Raw genomic sequence first — 22,980 nt, 5'->3', positions numbered from 1 at the left:
AAAAAGCTGACCTGGTTTTGTGGTCCAGGGTCACATATTTCCAAAGCTTTAAATCTGAACACCTGCCGCTTTTGCTTGAGCATCGAAATTGTTTATAAATTTCAGTCACAAGTCACAGTGAGAGCTAGTTGCCCCCTCTAGTGTTCATTTATGATCAGCAACAGTTTTATTTGCCAGTTCTGTACATTTATTAGGTTATACTTAAGTTTACTCACCTTACAGTAGGGTATTTTCTGTCAGTGGTTGTTAAATAGGTGTCAATGGTTCTAAAAATGAACAGTTTTTGTACATTCATTAATCTGTTAATATTAATTTATAAATATACTATTATTCATTGTTATTTTTTTTTTATTTTGTGATATATACAAATTAACAATATTAATTAAGAGAAATAGATTAGAGAAATGTTAAAAGTTATCAGTGTATGTAAAAAAATGAACGTACTTAGCTTAACACTAAATGCTGAAGTATTGTTAATTTGATTTACAATACCTAATAGGCCTACATAAGGACAAAAACGCTGGAAACGTGGAATATTTATCTACGGTCCATTGAAAACCAGTCTTAAGTGCGTTATATCGTTTGCCACCGATTAAGAGCTAAGATCAACAACTACATGTTCAATTTGTAAACGACTCAGGTATTTCCTAGACAAACGGGACAAAGAGAAAGTATTAGATATCCATTAGACTGGGTGAGAATATTTATAAGACTTGGTTCCTGGGACAATTGGCGCCATCTTCGGGAAAGTTGACGTAATGAAATGACAAAACCAGAGGTTTCCAATATTTGCCTAAAGCCAAAGGCATACTTCAAAAAGGTGGTTTTCTGTTCTACCACCACCAGAGTAATAATTCCTACTATTTAGTGACATTTAAATATGTTATTATTATAAATTAAAATTCATTTACGAACGTATGCAAAGTTAATGTACCCTATCGCTTTAAATCATACAATATTTTACTGTCCACATCAAATATGACTGCAGGCGCGTGAAAGATACACAAGAATGTCGCTTTGGCCAATCACAGCGCAGAATATGATTACTGACAAGCGGTTCACCCAATAAAACTCAACCGTGGGCGGGGTTTGTATGAAGTTCGGGATAGTGAACTACACTCAGTTTGCCTTACTCGACTTCACGACAGGATAATGATAGGCAACGAAACCGTTGATTAATTCACTGGCGTGAACGCAAATGAAGCAGCGGATAAAGTGTCACGTTTTCAAAAAAAACATAAGCGAAGGAATATATGGTTATACTGACGTCTATTCGACCAGTCAAACTGTTAAAATTGGGGAGTTTTCCACACAAAATGCTTATTGCCCGACGACGGTTCCTTTGCGCGTGTACAGCTTCATCTGGACAAATCGGTCTAATGGATACTAGAAGATTTGAAAGAAATGTTCTTGTTTTATAATGTGTCCTGGAGTCTATTGAATAACTGGCTGACGTGGGGATCACGCAGGGGGGCTGGCCGAAAAAGGAGAGACACAGGCGGGCAGAGGGGCTGCGCCGCCGCGCGTCTGGGATTACAGTAATCACAAATTGTTTCTTCAATATCCTAATAGGCTTTGACGAGATAATGCAATCGCAGGCATATAAAACGCGAAGGAAACTATGTAGTATGTCTTTTTGTAGGGGTTCTGAGACGCTCAGACTGACCACTGTCTATAAGTTCATGGATGTTTACGTCAGTGAATGATTTGGAAGTTTGTAAAGTTTGTAAAGGCAATCAACCACTGCTGTATGAACTTCGTTTTTACTATTTAATGCATTTTATAAGTGCTGTCTAAGATGGTTGAGAACAGATGCTTTGTTCAGAGAGAGGAGGTTTACCGCTGGTTCTCCGTGTTGAGTTCGGCGCAGAGGGCTGAGTTCCTTTGCGGCCTTTTGGACCTCTGCGTTCCCATTGAGCTGCGCTTCCTCGGTTCATGTTTGGAAGACCTAGCCCGAAAAGACTACCACTCTCTGAGGGATGCTGAAATCAAAGCCAACAACCCGGCTGACCTCGCCAACCTGACCAACATCACGGATGAAGTCGTGAGGAGCAAGCTGCTTGTCTCTCTCGCCCTCCTCAGCTCGGACAACCGCGTAGCGGCGGGAGTTTTGTTTCGGACCCTCACTTACATAGACACCATCATTAATAACTACGGACTTAAGCTTAACGATGGCCAGACGGGAGAGCAGTTTTTGCTCCTCTTCACCATGGCTTCGAACCATCCCGCCTTTAGTTTTCATCAGAAGCAGGTGCTGAGGCAAGAGCTCACACAGATCCAGGAGATCCTACAGGTGACAGTTGGTGAGGCGTCGTCGACGTCACACGGGGGCGGGGCCAGCGCTAGCGCTGCTGCTCTCCCAAACGTGAGCGCGACCCCGACCTTCTCTTCCTACATCACAGCATCCACCTTCAACTCCTGCACGGCTGGATGTCCGTGCTGCAAGGTGGGAAGCATGTACATTTTTTTAAAATTTTATATTGTAGTTTCGAATTAAAATAATCTCATAAGACTTCTCTTTGATGACATATGTAGGTCTTCTCCAATCATTTATTCCATTTAAACCCCGCCCCTCGTGTTAAAGGGATAGTTCACCCAAAAATGAAAATTTGATATTTATCTGCTTACCCCCAGGGCATCCAAGATGTAGGTGACTTTGTTTCTTCAGTAGAACACAAGCGAAGACTTTTAACGAAAACCAGTGCAGTCTGCCAGCCATATAATGGCAGTGGATGGGCACCAGACCTTTAAAAGTAAAAAAAAAAAAAAACATGCACAGACAAATCCAAATTACACCCTGCGGCTCGTGGCGATACATTGATGTCCTAAGGCACAAAACGATTGTTTTTTGCGAAAAACTGAACAGTATTTATATAATTTTTTTACCTTTGATACACAGCCACGTCCATCTGTCCTGAGCACAAGCTCATCATTCGGCTCGTTACATGTGAACGCGCTCTGGCGTAGAATACGCAAACACCGAAAGGGATTTGTCTCGTGTATACGACACTCATTGTTTACACAGTGGACAGAGATTGTGGGTATAGCGGCTATTCAAAATGGTAATTACTTGCGCGTATCCTGATTGTTCAAACTGATTTAAAGCTAAAAGTTTACGTTTGCTTGGGCAAACTCATCCGGGACTTTTCACCGATTTCCCCTTACGGCGTTTGCGTATACTACGCCAGAGCATGTACACATGTAACGTCCCTGATGCTAAACTCGTGCTCATGACAGTTGGACGTGGCTGTGTATCAAAGGTAAAAAATGATATAAATACTGTTCAGTTTCTCGCAAAAACCGATCGTTTCGAGTCTTAAGACATCAATGTATCGTCACGAGCCACAGGGTGTAATTTAGATTTGTCTGTGCATGTTTTTTTTACTTTTAAAGGTCTGGTGCCCATCCACATTTGGCTGGCAGACTGCACCAGTTTTCATTAAAAATCTTAGTTTGTGAAGAAAATCTAGTCTACTGAAGAAACAAAGTCACCTACATCTTGGATGCCCTGGGGGTAAGCAGATAAACATCAAATTAAAATTTTTGGGTGAACTATGTCTTTAATGTCTTTATCTATACCTTTAATTCTTTTTTGAGTGCAGCGCCCACATGCAAAATCCAAGAGTCTTTTCACTATGCGTCATCAATCGGCCATATTGGCGGCACTGAGCGTAATGCCACTGAATGGAACGAAATTCGCATATTTTGCATATTGCATATGTCTATTATTGTTATGTTTTGGGCTGTACTAATCAGTCGGACCAGGAAAAACATTTGTAGTAGGCTACTACTGACTGTCAAAAGTTATAACAAATCAAGGAGAAGAGTGCAAAAAACATCCGGCTAACTGACCAAATCGTGACGTAAGTGCAAACCCTCTATAACAACGGAAGCATAGAAACAAGTTCCTGCGCTACATTGTTTCTTTTTCAACATCTGTTAAATTTGGATATATTTTACAAAACGGAAGAAAAGATCTGCCATTGCTTCACTTGGTTGGTTCTCAGCGAACAGAGATTTTTCTCAAAACTTTGGCTAATACTCTGGAAGGTTCTTCCCAAGATATGAACAAATGTTCTTGCAGCACTTTTAACGGAACGTTTGTTAAAAGTTATCTGGTCTTTGGTAATGTTCTCAAATGTCAGCACAAAAACTTGTTCCTTTGAAGTTCACAGAGCCACGAACATGCCTTCATAATACCTGGACAGTTTGGGCATTCAGAGAACGTTCAGAATGAGAGTGTTAGCAAAACGTTTTTAGAACGTATTTTTGTTTAGCTGGGATTTTAGGTAGTTAAAGAACATCTTGGAACAAGATGAATGTTACTAGATAGTTACTAATAGAGACAAAAAATTACATTTTTATATACACTCTTGAAAATAGGCTTCAAAGGGGTGTTTTTGCAGTTATGCCATAGAACAACCATTTTTAATTCCCTAAAGAACCTTTCAGTGAACAGTTCTTAAAAGAACCATTTTGAAAAACATTTAAAAAATCTAAAGAATATTTTTCTGCATTGAAAAAATGTTCCATAAATGTTCAAGGTTCTTTATGGAACCATCAACGTCAATAAAGAACCTTTACTTTTAAGAGTGTAAACTATAATTTCTTACAGGACAGACACTTTTATCCAAAGCAGCATGGACTGTCCCCTCAGAGCAACCTGAGGTTAAGTGTCTCACTTCAGCAATGCTGATGGCTCATAGATCACCCCTTGTGGGGTTGAACCCTCAACCTTTTGCTTACTAACCTTGATCTTTAAGCACTAGGCCATACACCCCGAGATATACAGGTCAGACCTGATTTATTCAACAGTATCTATGGGGAGCACCGACAGCAACAATAATAAACTGGGGTCATCTGGCACAGACAAGCAATTCAGCAATGAGATCTCACACGACCCACAACCGAGGAGTGTTTACTATCTTTCTGAATCCGGTCCATACTCTCCTAGGGGTTCAGGAGTGATCTCAACAAATCAAAGCCTTTACTGTGACATACACTTGCACTTGTTTAAACCCAGTGTGTAATGCAATATTACAAATGTATAATTATGTTGCAACTCAAAAATGTCAGCTTGGTGAGTCAACAAACATGCTTTGAAAACAATGACAGAAGCAGCAAGACATTTGTTCTTACAATAACAAACCCTTTCATTATAGAATATGATATTATGTAGCAGTTCTAGAATAAATAGATGTCAAAATGACATTATGATGCACACACAGTTTTGAAAAGTATTGCATAGCACAGTTGCTACGTAATATCTATTTATTTGCTCTTAGCTGGTGTCATTCAACCCACTCCACTAAAGTGTGCATGACTTGATGACATCTTGTATTTTACGTCGTCTTGTTCTTGACATGTCTATGCAGGAATTAGGAATCGCACAGCAGCTTTGGTGAAACTGAGATAATGCCACAAAGAAATGAACCACACCACTTTGTAATTTGTATCAAGGTTTAATAGACAAATCACAAAATACGTTTTTTATTGATTTGAGTATGAAACCTGATTGGAAACCCTAAAGACCTAGCCCAAATCTGTGGTAAATGTACTCTAGATATCTGCAATACTTCTTAAAATTTTTGGATTAATTATTTCTTCAAAATGTTTTTGAAAGAAACCCATTATGCTCACCAAAGCTGTATTTATTAGATAAAAAATACTGTAATATTGTGAAATATTACAATTTATAAGAGCTGTTTTGTATTTGAATATAATTTGAATTGTAATTTACTATTGTGATAGCAAAGTTGAATTTTTAGCAGCCGTTACTCCATTAATCGGTTAGTGTATGTTAGGGATGTAACGTTATTATTAATATCGTCTCGATATCATCGTGTTCACATGACGTTATAAAACAATTGTCTTCCGGGCAAAAAAATGAGCTTTTAAAACATATTCTTATTCTAACCAATAAAGGAATTTAAAGTTGTGTTTGGGCCATTATGCTTTGGTACAGTATCTGTCAAACGAACTAAAACCAAAAGCACAATATGCCTTCATCAAGTCTGTTTTCGCTGTGCATTTTAAAGTGAAGTGTGCACTTAGTTCAGGCGATCAGCTCGTGATCCGGTGTTTTCTGCGCCTCAAAACGGCTCAGTTCACAGCAAATGCAGTGAACTCGTTTATTGCATATGCTGTGAGTTAAGCGCACTTTTGGAAAGGCAATGGCCACCAGTTATTTCGCAGCAGATGATTACAGCATTTCACTAGATTTGTAGTGAGACGCGTTTACACTAAAGCTGGAATTTAAACGATACTGCAGTCCAAATTCAAAATATCTTTTTCAAGTGCAAAAATTAGGAAAGAAGTAATGTAATTTCCCTACTGTGGTGTAAAGCAAAAATATTATACCTTTGAAATATTCATTTTCATTTATTTTGCAGTGCAGTTGTTTTACAATATTTGGCTATTACTGTCATAGGAATAACAATAATATGAAATTGTTGTTATTATTATATTCTAATTTGTTTGGCTTCCTAAAATACCAGTGTGAATGTAATTTAGACTGAGACAAATAAAAGGATGGTTGAGTCCCCTTTAAAGACAAGTCAATTCACTGCCTTTTTTTTCTTAGTTAAGAACATAGGTTGGAGCTCTTCATTTTAAACTCTCCAAGTGCATTAGATAGAATAATTTAACTTTAAAATTTACAAAAGTCTTCATTTGTTTTTTTAATATTGCAATAAATTTCATATCGTGGACTTCATATTGAAGTATTATCATATCGTGAGATTTTAATATCATTACATCCCTAGTGTATGTGTGAGTTTTTTTAAAACCATGATTTAGCGATTGACTAAAATACTTACTTTGAGCTCATGTAGTATCAATTTCTGTAATGACTGCCATAAAGGATCATTGTGCACTTAAAACATAAAGCATAATCTTTATGTCATTGCACAATCCAAAACACAGCGGCGCCAAAATTCATGTCAACGAAATGCGATAAAACACTTCCTGATGTATGTTAAATCTTATTATTGATTCCCTTTGTTGTCAGACATAAATGTCTCCATTGGGCTGTTATCTGTACAGACATGCTCTCATAACATACACACATGCTGCTGAAACGTGTGTTTTAGCGGGTGTAGTGGGAAAGTACCCTGTGAAGGCAGGGAAGGCGGTTCTATTTAGTGATTTGTTGGTTTTGGCTTTCATGAACTGAAGCTCAGCACATTTCTCCATGCTTAAATCAGCCCTCTGTGTAACTCTCCTGTGATTCATCAGGAAGCACTGACTGCTCGCTTGCTCAAGAGGCCTTTACGCTAGCCTAAACATCAACAAAAACACATGCTATTTTGTCTCGAGCATGTTTTTGCCATGCTTTGATTGTAATCAACAGCATTTGTTTGAATTAAGTTAGTTATTAAATCAGTTATTAAAGACACTGTGACATCCAGATTTGGCCCATTTTAGCACTTTCCACTTTCAAAGCAAAAGTTTGACAATAAAAAATGAGGTTATGAGGGGTAGAACTACAGTGCGTTTAATGGATTGTACAGTAGTTTAAGGAGAGTTCACCCAAAAATGAAAATTCTGTAATTAATTAGTCACCCTCATGCCGTTCCAAATTTGCAAGACCTTTGTTGATCTTCCTAACACAAATTGAGATATTTATGAAGAAATCCGAGAGCTTTTTGACCCTGCACAGACAGCAACGCAACTGACATGTTCAAGGCCCAGAAAGGTAGTAAGGACATGTGACATCAGTGGTTTAACTGTAATTTTGTATAGCTACGAGAATACTTTTTTGTGTGCAAAGAAAACAAAAATAACGACTTTATTCAACAATTTCTTCCCTTCTGTGTCGGTCTTTGTACACATGCGTCCTGTACTCTCGTAAACGTGCGCCGAAGACTGAAATTGTTAAAATTGTTAAATAAAGTCATACTTTTTGTTTGTTTTTTTGCGAACAAAAAGTATTCTCATAGCTTCATAAAATTAAAGTTAAACAACTGATGTCAAGTTGGTGCTGATAGCCTAGCTGTTAGAGAACTGACATATCGTGCAACTGTACCTTTGGCGACCCGAGTTCAAGTCCCGACTAGCGGTCCTTTGCCAGTCCCGTTCCCAACTCTCCATTTCACACTTTCCTATCATTCTATACTGTCCTATCTGTTAAAAAAGCATTAAAAAGCCCCCCAAAAAACACTGATGTCACATGGATTATTTTAATGATGTCATTACTAAAGATATTACAGTGACTGCAGCATTTCTGTCGCAAAGAAACGGCCAAATAATAAAGTTTAAGTGGGCATTTGAATTAAATGTTGTTTAGTCAATATTAACCCTTGTGCATCAATTTAAAAAAGTTACACATTCATAGAAGACAAAATCATGTCCATGTCAAAAAACTGTCATAAAAATGTAAAGCTTGGGAGTACAGACTTAAGTTTGGTCTCATTTAAAGGAAGACCCTTGGTAACCAAAAAAGTTAGAGAGGTTTAAGCTTTTAGTAAGATTTTGTTTGGGTGCAGTACCAAACTTTTCCTATTAGATTCTAGCAAAGCTCTGCTGCTGTACACAGCGGTGGGATATAGTATAAGTTCTCTCTTTCAAACTTTACAGGTGCGCACACGCAAACACACAAAAATGTCATTTAGGACACACATACAAACCACACTCTGACATCCATACCAACATACCCACACAATTATAGCTGTATAATGTATACAGTTGACTATAATAGACTATAATATCCATAAGCAGAAAACAGGAATAAAGCGAGTATTTGCTTTATATGCCAAACTTGGAAAAAATATCACCATCTAGTAAAAAAAAATTGTAGAAATTAAAATTTTGAAGCCTTGCCAACAGAATGAAAGCCTATTAACAAATACTGCATCATTTTATAGTTAAATGGCCCTGGGATTCAAATTTTTAATAGGTTTCAATGAGGACATTCTGGGAGGAACTATTTTTTTAGATTTAGATTTATTAAAGAAAGTGAGGGTGAAATATTAAAATTCCAATAAAAACTAGGGCTGTGCAATTACGATTTCGATTTCTGCTTCAAACGATCATGAAAATGCAGTAATCGAGATGAAACGATTATTGCGCCCAACTCCGCCCCCTTTCCAGTGGTGCGCTTTCGCTCCTCCATAAAAGCCTAATTTCACATGCAAATCAGCTAAATCATGTAACGTGACTTAAATAAAAATGGGATGTGCTTGATTTATTAATGTTTCTTTGATGTTGTGTTTTTAATAGCGCATAAGAAAACTTGTTCTGTGTCTGCGCTCAGAGACGGAGCAGATCATCGACATGTAAAGTTTTCTTTTAGCTCAGGGTGCGCCTAAACGGTCAAATACACGCAAAAATATTTCAAAATGAGGCGCTTGGTGATTATTCATGTAAACTCTTGTCAGTTATGTCTTAAATGATCATAAACAGTTGAGAATGAAAATACGTGTGTAACAGTATAATGGGTCCGAGTGGTTAAAGCGGCAACACATAATATTCCTTCTGCCATCTCTCTGTGTTACGGTTATGTGCTGGATAGACGAGACGAGACACGAATTAACAAACAAACAAAGTCTTTATATAAAATCCAAGGAGCAGACTGATCAGGAACATGAAAACTTTCCACACACGTAGCGTCAACATAAAGCAAAGACCGACATTAAACTGAACTCAAAGACAGACTTATAAAGGGTGACTAATTACAAAGACAGGTGATACAGATAACAAGGACTAAACCAAAGCAGACAGATTAGCGGGGGAAGACAATGGGATAAACCAAGTGCATGAACTGACATAACTATGACACTCTGCCTAATATGAATAAAACGTAAAAATACAAAGAGACACATCACTCACTGCTCTTACATTCAAATAATTACATTCAATTTCTGTAGTATTGTTAGACTACTTTAGACTTGCATAAAAGTATTCAGTATTTTTAAAGCACTGTTTTTTTTTATTTGTATCTTTTTTTTCGCTGTATTGCTATCTTTAAATTAATCAAAAAAAGACAAAAATGTCCATAAGGTTGCATAAGGGTTAAACAAGGATTAGATCGCGCTGTAAAGTGTAAAAACAATTGCCAGGCCGTTGGCGCCCTCTGCAGATATTTATTATAATGTATATTGTATATTAGCTCTACTGTTTATAATACGTTATGTATTTGAACAGTTTTATTCAATAAAACCATATGATTACTTGCTTTTGAGACTTTATTTGAAGTAACTATTATTGACTCATTGCAATTATATATGCATTTCAAGTAATTTTATAGGCTATTGCTCACTTAGGTGACTTAGATTTTTATTACCACAAAAAAGTATTAATTAATAGTTATTAAAATTAAAAGTTATCCGATTACTCGATTAATCGTCAGAATAATCAACCGATTATTACTTGGTTACAAAAATAATCCTACCTGGGCCTTGAACGTGTCAGTTGCATTGTTGTCTATGCAGGGTCAGAAAGCTCTTGAATTTCATCAAAAATATCTAAATTTGTGTTCTAATAAATTAACAACGGTCTTACGAGTTTGGAACATGAGGGTGAGTAATTAATGACAGAATTTTTATTTTTGGGTGAACAATTCCTTTAAATTCAATGGCTATGTTATAAAATCCAGCCAATTCTTGATGGATAAAATCAAGTTTCAAGTGTTACTGTTGTATTTTACCATAAATTACAGTATACCAGATTGTGAAAGTAAAATGAAGGCCATAATACACTGAAACATCAAAAACACCTATTCAGATAGTACTTAAAATTGAGGCTTATTCACTTTTCGCATCTTGCTCTTCTTTGTCTGCTAAGAATGGATTTACCCAGCTGTACTTTTCCAAGGACTTATTTCCTTTGTGTTATGATCCACACTTAAGATGAGTCTTCAGCAGAAAGGCATGTTTTTCAGAGAGGAAGAGAGGAACGGAGATTTGGCAGCGTGGGATGTGGATGTGGCAGCGGTGGACTGTACGGCAGTCCTAATTGGTTTCAGAGCTGGCTTTTACTAGCTGCTGTGCTTAGCATATGTGGTACCGGCCTTCTTTTGCTCCTACTCTGTGTTAGCAAGCTGGAAGATGTAACCTCAGAGCAAAACGGAGTATCTGTTGAGTCTGCCAATCAAAACTTGGTTTGGAGATTGTAATCTGATGAATCAAAGCTAAAAAGGGAAACATTTTTAGGGAAACACATCTTAGATGTGCTGCTCAGGAGTAATGCAAAGTGACATAATGGCACATGTGCATTGAGTTAGATTGATTACCAGGATGACTAATTTCTGAAGAGTCATCTGTTACCAGGAAGTCCATGACTCACATTTTATGCAAGTCTAAGACGGTTGTTTTGTTTTATTGAACATCAAGATGTTACCAAATACAGTAACGAAACTGTTTAGCTTCTGCCTTAGAGTAAAGAAAAGTTTATGGATTTTTTATCAGTTGCAACTTTAGTTCTTAATTGTGAATTTATTTGTGTGTTCAATACAGTTAATTATTTTACCAAAATAAGAGGTATCAAACAATGTGTTATTTTTATTTAGTACTGACTTGAATTTTACATCAAAGACGTTTACATATAGTCTACAAGAGAAAATAATTTACATACAGAAAAAGAAAGAACGGAAAAAGAAAAAGTTTACATACACTTTTCTTAATACTGTGTTGTTAACTGAATGATCAACTTTTTTTTTTTTTAGTGAACAGTTAAACTGCCCGCTGTTCTTCAGAAAAATCCTTCAGGTCCCACAAATTCTTTGGTTTTTCAGCATTTTTGTGTATTTAAAGCCTTTCGAACAATGACTGTATGCATCTTTTCACACTGAGGACAACTGAGTGACTCATATGCAACTATTACAGAAGGTTCAAACACTCGCTGATGCTTCAGAAGGAAAAACAATGCTTTAAGAGCCAGGGATGTAAACATTTGAGCATTTGTTTACATTTTTCTTATTTTGCCTAAATATCATATATCTATATTTTTTCATTTAGTACTGCCCTTCAGAAGCTACAGAAGATACTTACATGTTTCCCAGTAGACAAAATAAGTTGCATTTACCCTGATCTTCAAATTCAATAGTTTTCTTTTAATGCTCTTAATGCATCGTTTTTCCTTCTGAAGCATCAGTGAGCATTTGAACCTTCTGTAATAGTTGCATATGAGTCCCTCAGTTGCCCTGAGTCTGAAAATATGGATTTCAAATTCATACAGTCATTGTTGGAAAGGGTTCAAATACACACAAATGCTAGAAAATCAAAGAATGTGTGGGACTTGAAGGCTTTTTCTGAAGAACAGCAGGCAGTTTAACAGTTTAGGACAAACAAGAGACTCATGAACAACTATCACTACACACACACACACAAAAAAAAAAAAACACAGCTGTGATCATTCAGGTAACAACACAAGCCCCTTTCACACATACAATCTCTACAGGTAAATTACCGTTAATAGATCATGTGTGAATAGGACCTTTTCAAAAACCGAGATTGCTGTGTGAAAGGGGCTACAGTATTTAGAATCAAGTGTATGTACACTTTTGAACGGGGTCATTTTTATAAATTGAACTATTATTTTCTCTTGTGGACTATGTGTAAATGTCTTTCATGTGAAATATATGACCTTATTCAGGTCCGTACTAAATAAAAAATAACATGCATTTTGTATGATTCGTCTTTTTTTGCTAAAATAATTAACATTTTGAATATTCTGCAAGGTGTGTGTAAACTTTTGACATAAACTGCATCTTTTTGCTTTTATTTATATATTTTACTGTAGTTCTCTCTTTCTCTTACTTTTTTTTAACCTATTTTATTTTTTACTCTAAAGCAGAAATGGGCCTTTTTGTGTTTCTTTTAAAAACTCAACAAGCTTGACTTTATAATTTGAAGTGAGTTTCTAAATGTCTCTCGATATTGAATGATTCCAGTAATTCACAGTGCATTGTGGTCGGCACTAACCACTTATATCCTTGTTGCAAGCAACCGCTATTATAGTTATATAAAAAATAATTAACCAATCACATCCATATTGAGTGAACTACAGAAGCAGGTCGATGTGCTGTCAGAGTAAATTAAATAAGACTTAGCTGTCCAAGTGTGACAACTCTGACTAGACAATACACCAGTTCTGACCTCTGTTTGACCCTTGACCTCTTTTTCCAGACCGTGCAACGGGAGGTCACAGGATGTCAGACCGATGAAGGCTTGGGCCCAGAGATCATGCCGCCAAGTCCATCACTCTTGTGCCAGGAAATGCCACTCAAACTGCATGTCGGAAAACCCAGCAAAGGTGAGTTACAGAAGTCTGGATCCACAAACACACTCCGCGTTGTTTTTTGCAAAACAGGGTCAGTAGTTTTACACTTTGAATGTGAGAGCTTGGTTAAAAATGGACATTTCTAATACAGAAACTGGAACAAGAATGCAAACACTGAAATCTTTTAAACCCAGCTTTCATTCATGCGAGACAGCTGGTGGAAAATATTGTCTCCCCTTTCTTCAGGTCTGTTCCACCAGAAGAGGATAAATGAATCAGAGTGACAGTTCGCTTGCAGAAAGAGATTAGTTTTAGGTGGTAATCCAAGATCCGATAAATCTAGTCAGTTTTTGACCTGAACTGTTTGAATTGGAAGTGTGTTTTTGGTTGACGATCCAGGAGCAACCATGAGCGAAACACTTGCAATGATATTTTTATGTTTATGTTACATTTTGGCCGGGAAACATTTTCAGTGCAACAAAACAGTGTTGTTTTAAAAGTTTAGACCGAATGGTTTGCAGCCAAATTCTTTTGTGTAAAACAAAGCCGCATTTACTTTAAAGAGGTCATCGGATGCCCATTTTCCACAAGGTCATATGATTCTTTAGGGTCTTAATGAAGAGTCTCTAATATACTAAAACATCCTTTTACCTTGTCAAAATCAGCTCTGCAAAATATTAGCTCATTTTATCGCATGGGCCCTTTAAATGCAAATGAGCTCTGCTCACCCCGCCCCTCTCTGCTGAGAAATTATGAGCTGTAATGTTTACTTTAGCCGCATTTAGCCGCTTTTCGCTGCATTTAGCCGCGTTTATTGGCGAAACTTGCCAACCAGCAAATTATTAAGAAAGGCCCTTTGCAAAGATGCATAAAAAACCCTTCTACTCACTTCTGCTGTGGGTGAAGCTGCATCACGAATGATTCACACAAACATAGATGCATATGTAGATCGGATCGGCGCTTTCCTTTTTAAAATGAAATTAATCTTGTCCTCTGCCTCTTAAGCGGCTCAGATGTCGGGAGTAAATGACGACTGCTATGTTCATTATTACATTCAACAACAGAACACCTCGCTCAATTCGCTCAGAGTCTTCCTCTGCACCTGAGTCACACAATGGTGATCATATTCGGAATGTTTCAGCTCTGTGAGGGCGGGTCTAAGGTAAGACGCTCATGTCAATCAACTGTGTTTCGTCACACCGACAAGAAGCTGAGAATGACCTGATTCTAAAAAGGGGATATTACTTTTAAAGATTAAAAGAAATACCACTGGGTGGATTTTTATCATTGTAGGGTGGTTGTGTACACAAACTGCCAACACACATTAATGTTCAAACAACATAGTTAGTTTTGCATCCGATGACCCCTTTAAAACCATAAACTAGGGGTGTGCGATATATATCGTCTGCGATAATATTGTAATTGTTGTTTTAACGATATACAATTTGACATTATCGAGTATATTGCAAAAAAACAAACAAAACACATCTACAGAGTGCACGCACAACGTTACATTACGTGATGAAGTCTAGTAAGTATGCATTTAGAGTGTGTTCTTTCACCGCATGATCCAGTCTACTAAAATGCATTTAGAATGATCACAAGAAATGGGGGTAGAAAATGTATATATAATTTCATATAGTTAATATCACACGAAGAGTGCCGTTTTTTCCTTCAAAAATCAGCATGTGATATTGATTTTATACAACAGTTTAATAAACAAGAAGTTAATATTAATAGATATACGTTTTAGACAGCATATTTCCTGTTTTTGCTCAATTTCGGCAACAAAAATCATTCCAAACACAGCCACAGTGTTGACATTTTTGTGTTTTTGTTCCTGAATGAATCAACATTTTAAATGATTCGGTTCAATCGCAGTGACTCACTTATTAAAAGGGACTTGCTGCCACCTACTGACGGTTTTAATTTCACATTTAGCATCTTTACACTTTTAAAATAATTTCAAATATAGCTGCATTAACGTGTAAATTCATCTAAATGCCACTTCATATGCAACTTCTGCAAAGATAAATTTTGTCGATACTGATTTCATTTGTTTGGTAACAGCCTAAATGTATTATTATTATAAATAACTGATTAAATGTAAGAATTTGACTTAAAAGATGATGCACACTTAAAGAAAAAAATGGCTTTATAAAGGTAAAAATGCCCATAAAAGGTAAAAATGAATTTAAACTTATTGGGAAAGAAAAATTTCTATAACTGCTGTGAACTGACCAAACAGAATATGAAGAATATCAAAAACTTTAGGAGTCAGCACAGTAGTTCATAAGAACAATAAGAGACACAGCAAAATATAGTCTAATTATCGTTATTGATAAAATCCCAGAAAATATAGAGATATTATTTTTTGTCAAAAATCGCACACCCCTACCATAAACCAATTTATTCCATGGAATGTCTGGATACTGGATTCTGATTGGCTGGCAGGTGTGCAGTAAAACCGTTTAATGCACAGGTAGTTCCAAGTCAGTTTAATCACCGTTCTATATTAATGCGCTGCTTTAATTGATGCACGCAAAAGCACAGAGAGAGAGAGAGAGAGAGAGAGGTCGGAGATCGCATTGTGCTGCGCACATACATAAACTTCTTGTCAGCGTTTGCCTGCGATCCTTATTAAAATATCCTAGATACTAGATCGCTACATTATATTCCTCAGCAACGGGGTGGTAAAGCTGCTGTTTTTGAATGAATTGTTGTTTGTAGAGAGAGATGCACAGCATGCAGGCAGGTAACGTTACGCACACACACAACTGTCATCTCTCTTGCCTTCACACTCTCTCTTGGTCGATCGATAATCTACTGAAACAAATGCTATATTTCATTCAAATAAATGTGGTCTTACCGGACTATTTAATCTCTGAGTCTGATTTGAAGCGGGCAGAATGCTAGAGCTGCGTGTCATAACTGAAAATAACCGTCTTTTTTATCCATTCAGTCAAATTTTGCGCTGCAAATATCAATCCTAGTTTTAATTTGTCTATAACCATGGAATAAGCGGGATAATCAACGGCTTGCCGTGCGTTAAAGGATTTAAAATGCACTTCGCGGAGGCAACCACCCTCCGCTTCGCGTCGGGCGGTTATTAGCCTCCACGTCGTGCATTTAAAATCCTTTAACGCACGGCAAACCGTTGATTATCCCTTACATATAATGCATTAATCATAACTACAAAATGTACAGTATTTTCAGTTTGCATGCTCTTATAAATACTTAGTTCAGTGACTGCAGGCAAGTTCTATGATACGAGTTTTATACTTTTATCACATAATTAGATGGGTGAGGCTTTGTATCAGGTCTCAGATTGTATCAGGTGCACAAACTGGATTAAATCGATACCCACACACAGATCTACAAAGACTATTAGAGAATATCACACAAGCATGAGCACTGTTGTACTAAATGTAAAAGAAAAAATTTAATAATATTGAATAACTTACATTTCCGACAGGCATTGGAGGGATGTTTTTTTTTTTTTTTTCTGTCTTGCTAACCAATTTACTTTGATTATAATGGGATAGTTCACTCAAAAATGAATATTCTGTCATTAATTATTTACCCTCATGTCGTTCCAAACCTGTAAGTGCTTCGTTCTAGCCTGACAAGCCAGACCCACATAAATGTAGGGTCTGGGCACTCTCCATAGACAGGACTCAACCAGAGGGGTGGTATAAACGGTTGTCTTTCAAACTCCCTCTCCACGCAATAGGATAGCGCTACAACCAATCAGTGACGTAGTCAGAGCGACGAAGATTTTTAACGAAAACCGGTGCAGTCTGTCAGCCAAATAATGGACATAGATTTGCACCAGAAAGTAAACAGATTTGCACCTTTAAAAGTAAACAAAAACATGCACAGACAAATCCAAATTACATCCTGCGGCTCGTGACGATACATTGATGTCCTAAGACACGAAACGATCGGTTTTTGCAAGAAACTGATCAGTATTTATATCATTTTTTACCTTTGATACAGAGCCACGTCCTTCTGTCATGAGCATGAGTTTAGCATTCGACTCGTTACATGTGAACGCGCTCTGCCGTAGTCTACGCAAAAGCCGTAAGGGGAAATCGGTGAAAAGTCCCGGATGAGTTTGCGCAAGCAAACGTAATCTTTTAGCTTTAAATCGGTTTGAACAACCAGGATAAGCGCAAGTAATTACCATTTTGAATAGCCGCTATACCCACAATCTCTGTGCACTGTGTAAACAATGAGTGTTGTATTCATGTGACAGATCACTTCCGGTGTTTGCGTATTCTACGCCAGAGCGCGTTCACATGTAACGAGCCGGATGCTAAACTCGTGCTCAGGACAGATGGACGTGGCTGTTTATCAAAGGTAAAAAATGATATAAATACTGTTCAGTTTTTCACGTGTAATTCACTGAACCAGAGAATGTCTGACGGAACTTATTGACGCAGGTCAGACGTCATCATGTTAAGCCCGCCCACCGACTCGTGATTGGCCCGGTACATCTTGGATTTTTCGAAATCTTAAGTGAATTGAGAGTAACTAGACTGCCCTTGGAAGCAAATGTAATTTGCTGCCGCTATGGGGCGCGTCTAGATTCTAGGCTAGCTTTGTTCATCTTCGGAACACAAATTAAGATACTTTGATGAAATTCGAGAGCTTTCTGACCCTGCATAGACGCCAACGCTACTGACACGTTCAAGACCCAGAAAGGTAGTAAGGACATTGATAAAATAGTCCATGTTACATCAGTGATTCAACCTTAATTTAATGAAGCTACAAGAATACTTGTGCACAGAGAAAACAAAAATAACCAACTTTATTTAACAATTTCTTCTTAGATGTGGATGCACATTCACAAGAGTACTACGACGCATTTGTGTGGTATTGCTGACGCTGGAGTTCTGACAGAAGAGAAGAAATTGTTAAAGAAATGGTTTCTTGTAGCTTTATAAAATTACAGTCCCACTGATGTCACATGAACTATTTTAACAGCTAGCTTTCTGGGCCTTGAACGTTTTAGTTGCGTTGCTGTCTATACAGAGTCAGAGAGCTGTCAGATTTCATCAGAAATATCTTATTTGTGTTCTGAAGATGAACAAAGCTCTTACGGGTTTTCATTTTTGAGTGAACTATCCCTTTAAGAGTCTGCTTAACAGGTTTAATGTTTTTTTTTTTAGCTTTAGTTATGAGATTTTTGTTCCTTTGTTGGTGCACTCTGTGTGAACTCTGTGTGTTATCGTGGACAGATTGTAAATACATGGTTTATGTGAGTCCCCAGAGTTCGCATTTTCAACTAGTGGAACATGAGAGAGTTTGCCTTGTGTTTGACGGAAAATTTTGGCCAGGCAGTTTTCCAGAGTGTATTTCTTTGTTTGTGTGTAAGTGAAAGACTGTGTAGGTTTCTATTTTAATCCTGAGGAGAATATTAGAGACACAACCTGCTATATCTTACCCAGACTCACATGTCCACACAAGTTTTGCTCGGGATGTGTGCTGTCATTTCTTGAGTTACACTGCTGTGAGCATAAGTGTGTATTTTTGGTCCTGTTTTGTCTTGCTGTTGGCTCAGGCAGCAAAAGCACCAGATGTCACATTCACACACTAAGGAGTCCACAAACTGCTCTTTTATCAGAAAGATACACATTTTAGAGCGTCATGCATATTCTCTGTTTATCTCAGTGTTTTATTCCTGTATAATCAGCATACTATATTTCTAGATTTTTATATATATATACAGTTGAGGTCAAAAGTTTACATACAAAATGCACCTTATTTGAGCAAAATAAGAGGGGTAATACAAAATGTATGTTATTTTTTATTTAGTACTCACCTGAATAAGATACATATTGAATTATTCACATAAAAGATGTTTACATATAGTCCACAAGAGAAAATAATAGTTGAATTTTTAACTTATAAATGACCCTGTTCAAAAGTTTACATACACTTAATTCTTAATACTGTGTTGTTACCTGAATGACCCACAACTGTGTTTTTTTGTTTGTTTGTTTAGTGATAGTTGTTCATGAGTCCCTTGTTTGTCCTGAACAGTTAAACTGCCCGCTGTTCTTCAGAAAAATCCTCCAGGTCCCACAAATTCTTTGGTTTTTCAGTGTTTTTGTGTATTTGAACCCTTTCCAACAATGACTGTATGATTTTGAGCTCCATCTTTTCACACTGAGGACAACTGAGGGACTCATATGCAACTGTCACAGAAGGTTCAAACACTCACTGATGCTTTAGAAGGCAAAACAATGCATTAAGAGCCAGGGGTGTAAACTTTTGAACAGAATGAAGACACATACATTTTTTTTATTTTGCCTAAATATATATTTTTTTCATTTAGTGCTGCCCTTTAGAAGCTACAGCACATATAATGACATGTTTCCCAGAAGACAAAATAAGTCAAATTTACCCTGATCTTCAAATTCTAAAAGTTTTCACCCCCCGACTCTTAATGCATGGTTTTTCCTTCTGGAGCATCAGTGAGCGTTTGGACTTCTGTTATAGTTGCATATGAGTCCCTCAGTTGTTCTTAGTGTGAAAAGATGGATCTTAAAATCATACAGTCATTGTTGGAAAGGGTTCAAGTACACAAAAATGCTGAAAAACCAAGTTTCAACTGTTCAGGACAAACAAGGGACTCATGAACAACTATCACTAAACAAAACACAGCTGTGGATCATTCAGGTAACAACACAGTAACAACACAGTATCAAGTGTATGTAAACTTTTGAATGGGGTCATTTTTATAAATTCAACTATGTATAAACGTCTTTTATGTGAAATATCTTGTTCAGGTCAGTACTGATAAACTAAGATGCCTGCAGTTAAAGATATGGTCGGTTATGTATGTATTCTTATGACCTCAGCAATGGGGGTCAAATTGCTCCATTGATTGCATGTCTATACCATAGCATAATGGAAAAGTGCATTCAGGAGGGGTTTTGTGCTCAGTAGGAGTGCAGGAGGCGCTGGCATTTGAAATCAAGTGCTGTTTGACTGCACGCAGCAGGTCGGACAGAGCAGAGACAGGCTGTTGTTTTGTCTGCTGGTAATTTAATGCTTCTCCACTGCATTACCTCATGGGCTTCACCGCATGCCTTCAGCACGAGCTTTAGCCATCCGTCAACACTCTCACACACACATGCATCATTAGCAAAACAAATCACAAGGCTTCATTTACACAAGTAAATGTGAGAAATATTTATTGACTTTAATGTAACATACTCAACTCTGATTGGCTAGCGACTTGGATAGTGAACACGTGAGGTTTACATGTACACGAGTTGGATCAAAGATGGTTGAAACAGCTGTTCTTTAGAGAGGCACTTCACAGGATCTCACAATGATAACATTTTCCGGATCCCTTGAAATTCCCAGAAGTTTTGCTGTCGAGTTAATGTTGAAACAGAGGTCCATGTGCTCATGACTGTAGATCTGCTTGTCTGTTTTTGCATGTATGTCTGTGTTTAGAGTTGTCGTTGTGTCCGTATGTGTGTAGCATAATACTTGGTAGGTAACTAGAGCTGTAAGAATGGGAGAAATCCTTGGATTAGCCGGCCTGGCATCAGGTATGCGGCAACTGCAAGCCCTGGGGCATCCGAAGCATACAGAGCATAGAGAGTAAGATGTGTGTGTGTGAGTGTTTTAAAAAAAGTACAGAAATGTGTGTGTGAGAGTTGTTTGTGTTAAAATACAGTGAGAAGGCAGAGCTCAAAAGAGCAGTGCCAGTTCAGCCAAAAATGAACATTTACTGAAAGTTTACTTACCCTCAGGCCATCCAAGACAGGGCTCTACACTTACTTTTCTTTTTAACTTAGGAGCACAGTCAAAATTTTAGAAGCACCTACTGATCAATAATCAAAAAATCAAATAAAAAATTAGCCGTCCTATTACGAGGTGATATTTAACTGAATTTGTGATGGCATTTTTACAACTTTATTAAAAGTATGCCATCTTTTATGTAATTTTTTTATTATTATATTTTAATAGCTTGTTAAAATTTCTAATTAAAAACAACAGAATACAAACAAGTAGAATAAGAATGAAATCAGTATTAACAAAATGAATTTGTACTACAGAGGTGGCACAGAAGAACACAAAAGTGGCTTGTAGGTGTATTTTCATGTTTAATGAGGCTCAGAGGTGGCATGAGTGCAATCAAATTCATAAATTCATGTTGAGATTAATGTTTTAAATGTAACATTTTGAATGTAGAAATATTAAACACAAACACAAATATGCTGATCGGGTAAGTTGCATTGGTGCACTTAAATATTTTTTCAGTAGTTTTCAGTCACAAATGTGACCCTTGACCACAAAACCAGTCTTAAGTCGCTGGGGTATATTTGTGGCAATAGCCAAAAATACATTGTATGGGTCAAAATTATTGATTTTTCTTTTATGCCAAAAATCATTAGGAAATTAAGTAAAGATCATGTTCCATGAAGATTTTTTGTAAAATTCCTACTGTAAACCTATCAAAATGTAATTTTTGATTAGTAATATGCATTGCTAAGAACTTAATTTGGACAATTTTAAAGGTGATTTTCTCAGTATTTAGATTTTTTGCACCCTTAGATTTCAGATTTTCAAATAGTTGTATCTCGGCCAAATATTGTCCTATCCTAACAAACCATACATCAATAGAAAGCTTATTTATTGAGCTTTCATATGATGTATATATCTCAGTTTTGTAAAATTTAACCTTATGACTGGTTTTGTGGTCCAGGGTCACAAATGCGACTGAAATGGTCACACTGTAGAGCCCTGGAGTGAGTGTAAGAGAGAGGTGTTTGTTTTGTGTTTAAAGACAATGAGAAGATAAGGCAGAGCTCAAAAAAGCAGTATCATATGTACTTCAAAAGCATAGTTTACAAAAAATGAACATTTGCTGAAAGTTTACTCACCCTCATGCCATTCAAGATGAAAATGAGTTTGATTTTTCATCATAACAGATTTGGAGAAATTTAGCATTACGTCACTTGCTCACCAGTGGATGGGTGCCGTCAGAATGAGAGTCCAAACAACTGATAAAAACATCACAATAATCCACAAGCAATCCACAAAACTTCAGTCCATAAATTAACATCTTGTGAAGCAAGATGTCTTTGTAAGAAATAAACCCATCATTAGGATGTTTTTAACTTTTAAACCATTGCTTCCAGGTAAAATGATGACTTTCTCCCTTAAAAAAAGGTATTTTGCCCAGAAGCAATGGTTTAAATTTAAAATGCCTTAATGATGGATTAGTTTCTTAAAAACATGTAGTTTTTCGGGTGATGGACTGAAGTTTTATGGCTTACTTTTTTCATTCTGATGGCACCCATTCACTGTTGAGAATCCATAGCTGAGCAAGTGATTTGAAATAAATATGTTTCAGTGAGGAAACAAACTACATCTTGGGTGGCCTGAGGAATTCTCAGCAAATTACATTCAAATACATTAGTTACTTGCTCACATGTTGTTCCAAACCTTTGGAACATGGACTATTTTAACAATGTCCTTTCAACTTTTCTGGACCTTGAACATGTCAGTTGCATAGCTGTCTGTTCAGGGTCAGAAAGCTGTCGGATTTCATCAAAAATGTCTTAATTTGTGTTTTGAAGATGAACGAAGGTCTTACGGGTGTGGAACGACACATGGATGAGTAATTAATGACAGAATTTTTGGGTAAACTGTCCCTTTAAAAATGTCCCATTAAGAATAGTAGTAAATGTAGTAGTAATAGTAAATGTCTGTGACTGTTTTATTATTTTTCAT

General features: G+C 36.9%; 1 protein-coding gene across 2 annotated transcripts in view; it reads left to right on the top strand.

Moving 5' to 3' along the window:
• The first annotated feature begins 1,148 nt into the window (after positions 1–1,148).
• zcchc14 (zinc finger, CCHC domain containing 14) overlaps positions 1,149–22,980 on the top strand; it is a 48,006-nt gene continuing 26,174 nt past the window's right edge. For both annotated transcript variants that reach the window (XM_073831732.1, XM_073831731.1), the window contains exons 1-2: positions 1,149–2,446; positions 13,125–13,251. In XM_073831732.1, the coding sequence (XP_073687833.1) occupies positions 1,799–2,446; positions 13,125–13,251 (775 nt within the window). In that variant the 5' untranslated portion in view covers positions 1,149–1,798. The remainder of the gene's footprint in view (positions 2,447–13,124; positions 13,252–22,980) is intronic.

Source organism: Garra rufa, chromosome 25 (assembly GCF_049309525.1).
Source record: "Garra rufa chromosome 25, GarRuf1.0, whole genome shotgun sequence".
In the NCBI taxonomy this organism is placed as follows: Eukaryota; Metazoa; Chordata; class Actinopteri; order Cypriniformes; family Cyprinidae; genus Garra; species Garra rufa.
This window is presented reverse-complemented; position numbering and strand designations above follow the sequence as displayed.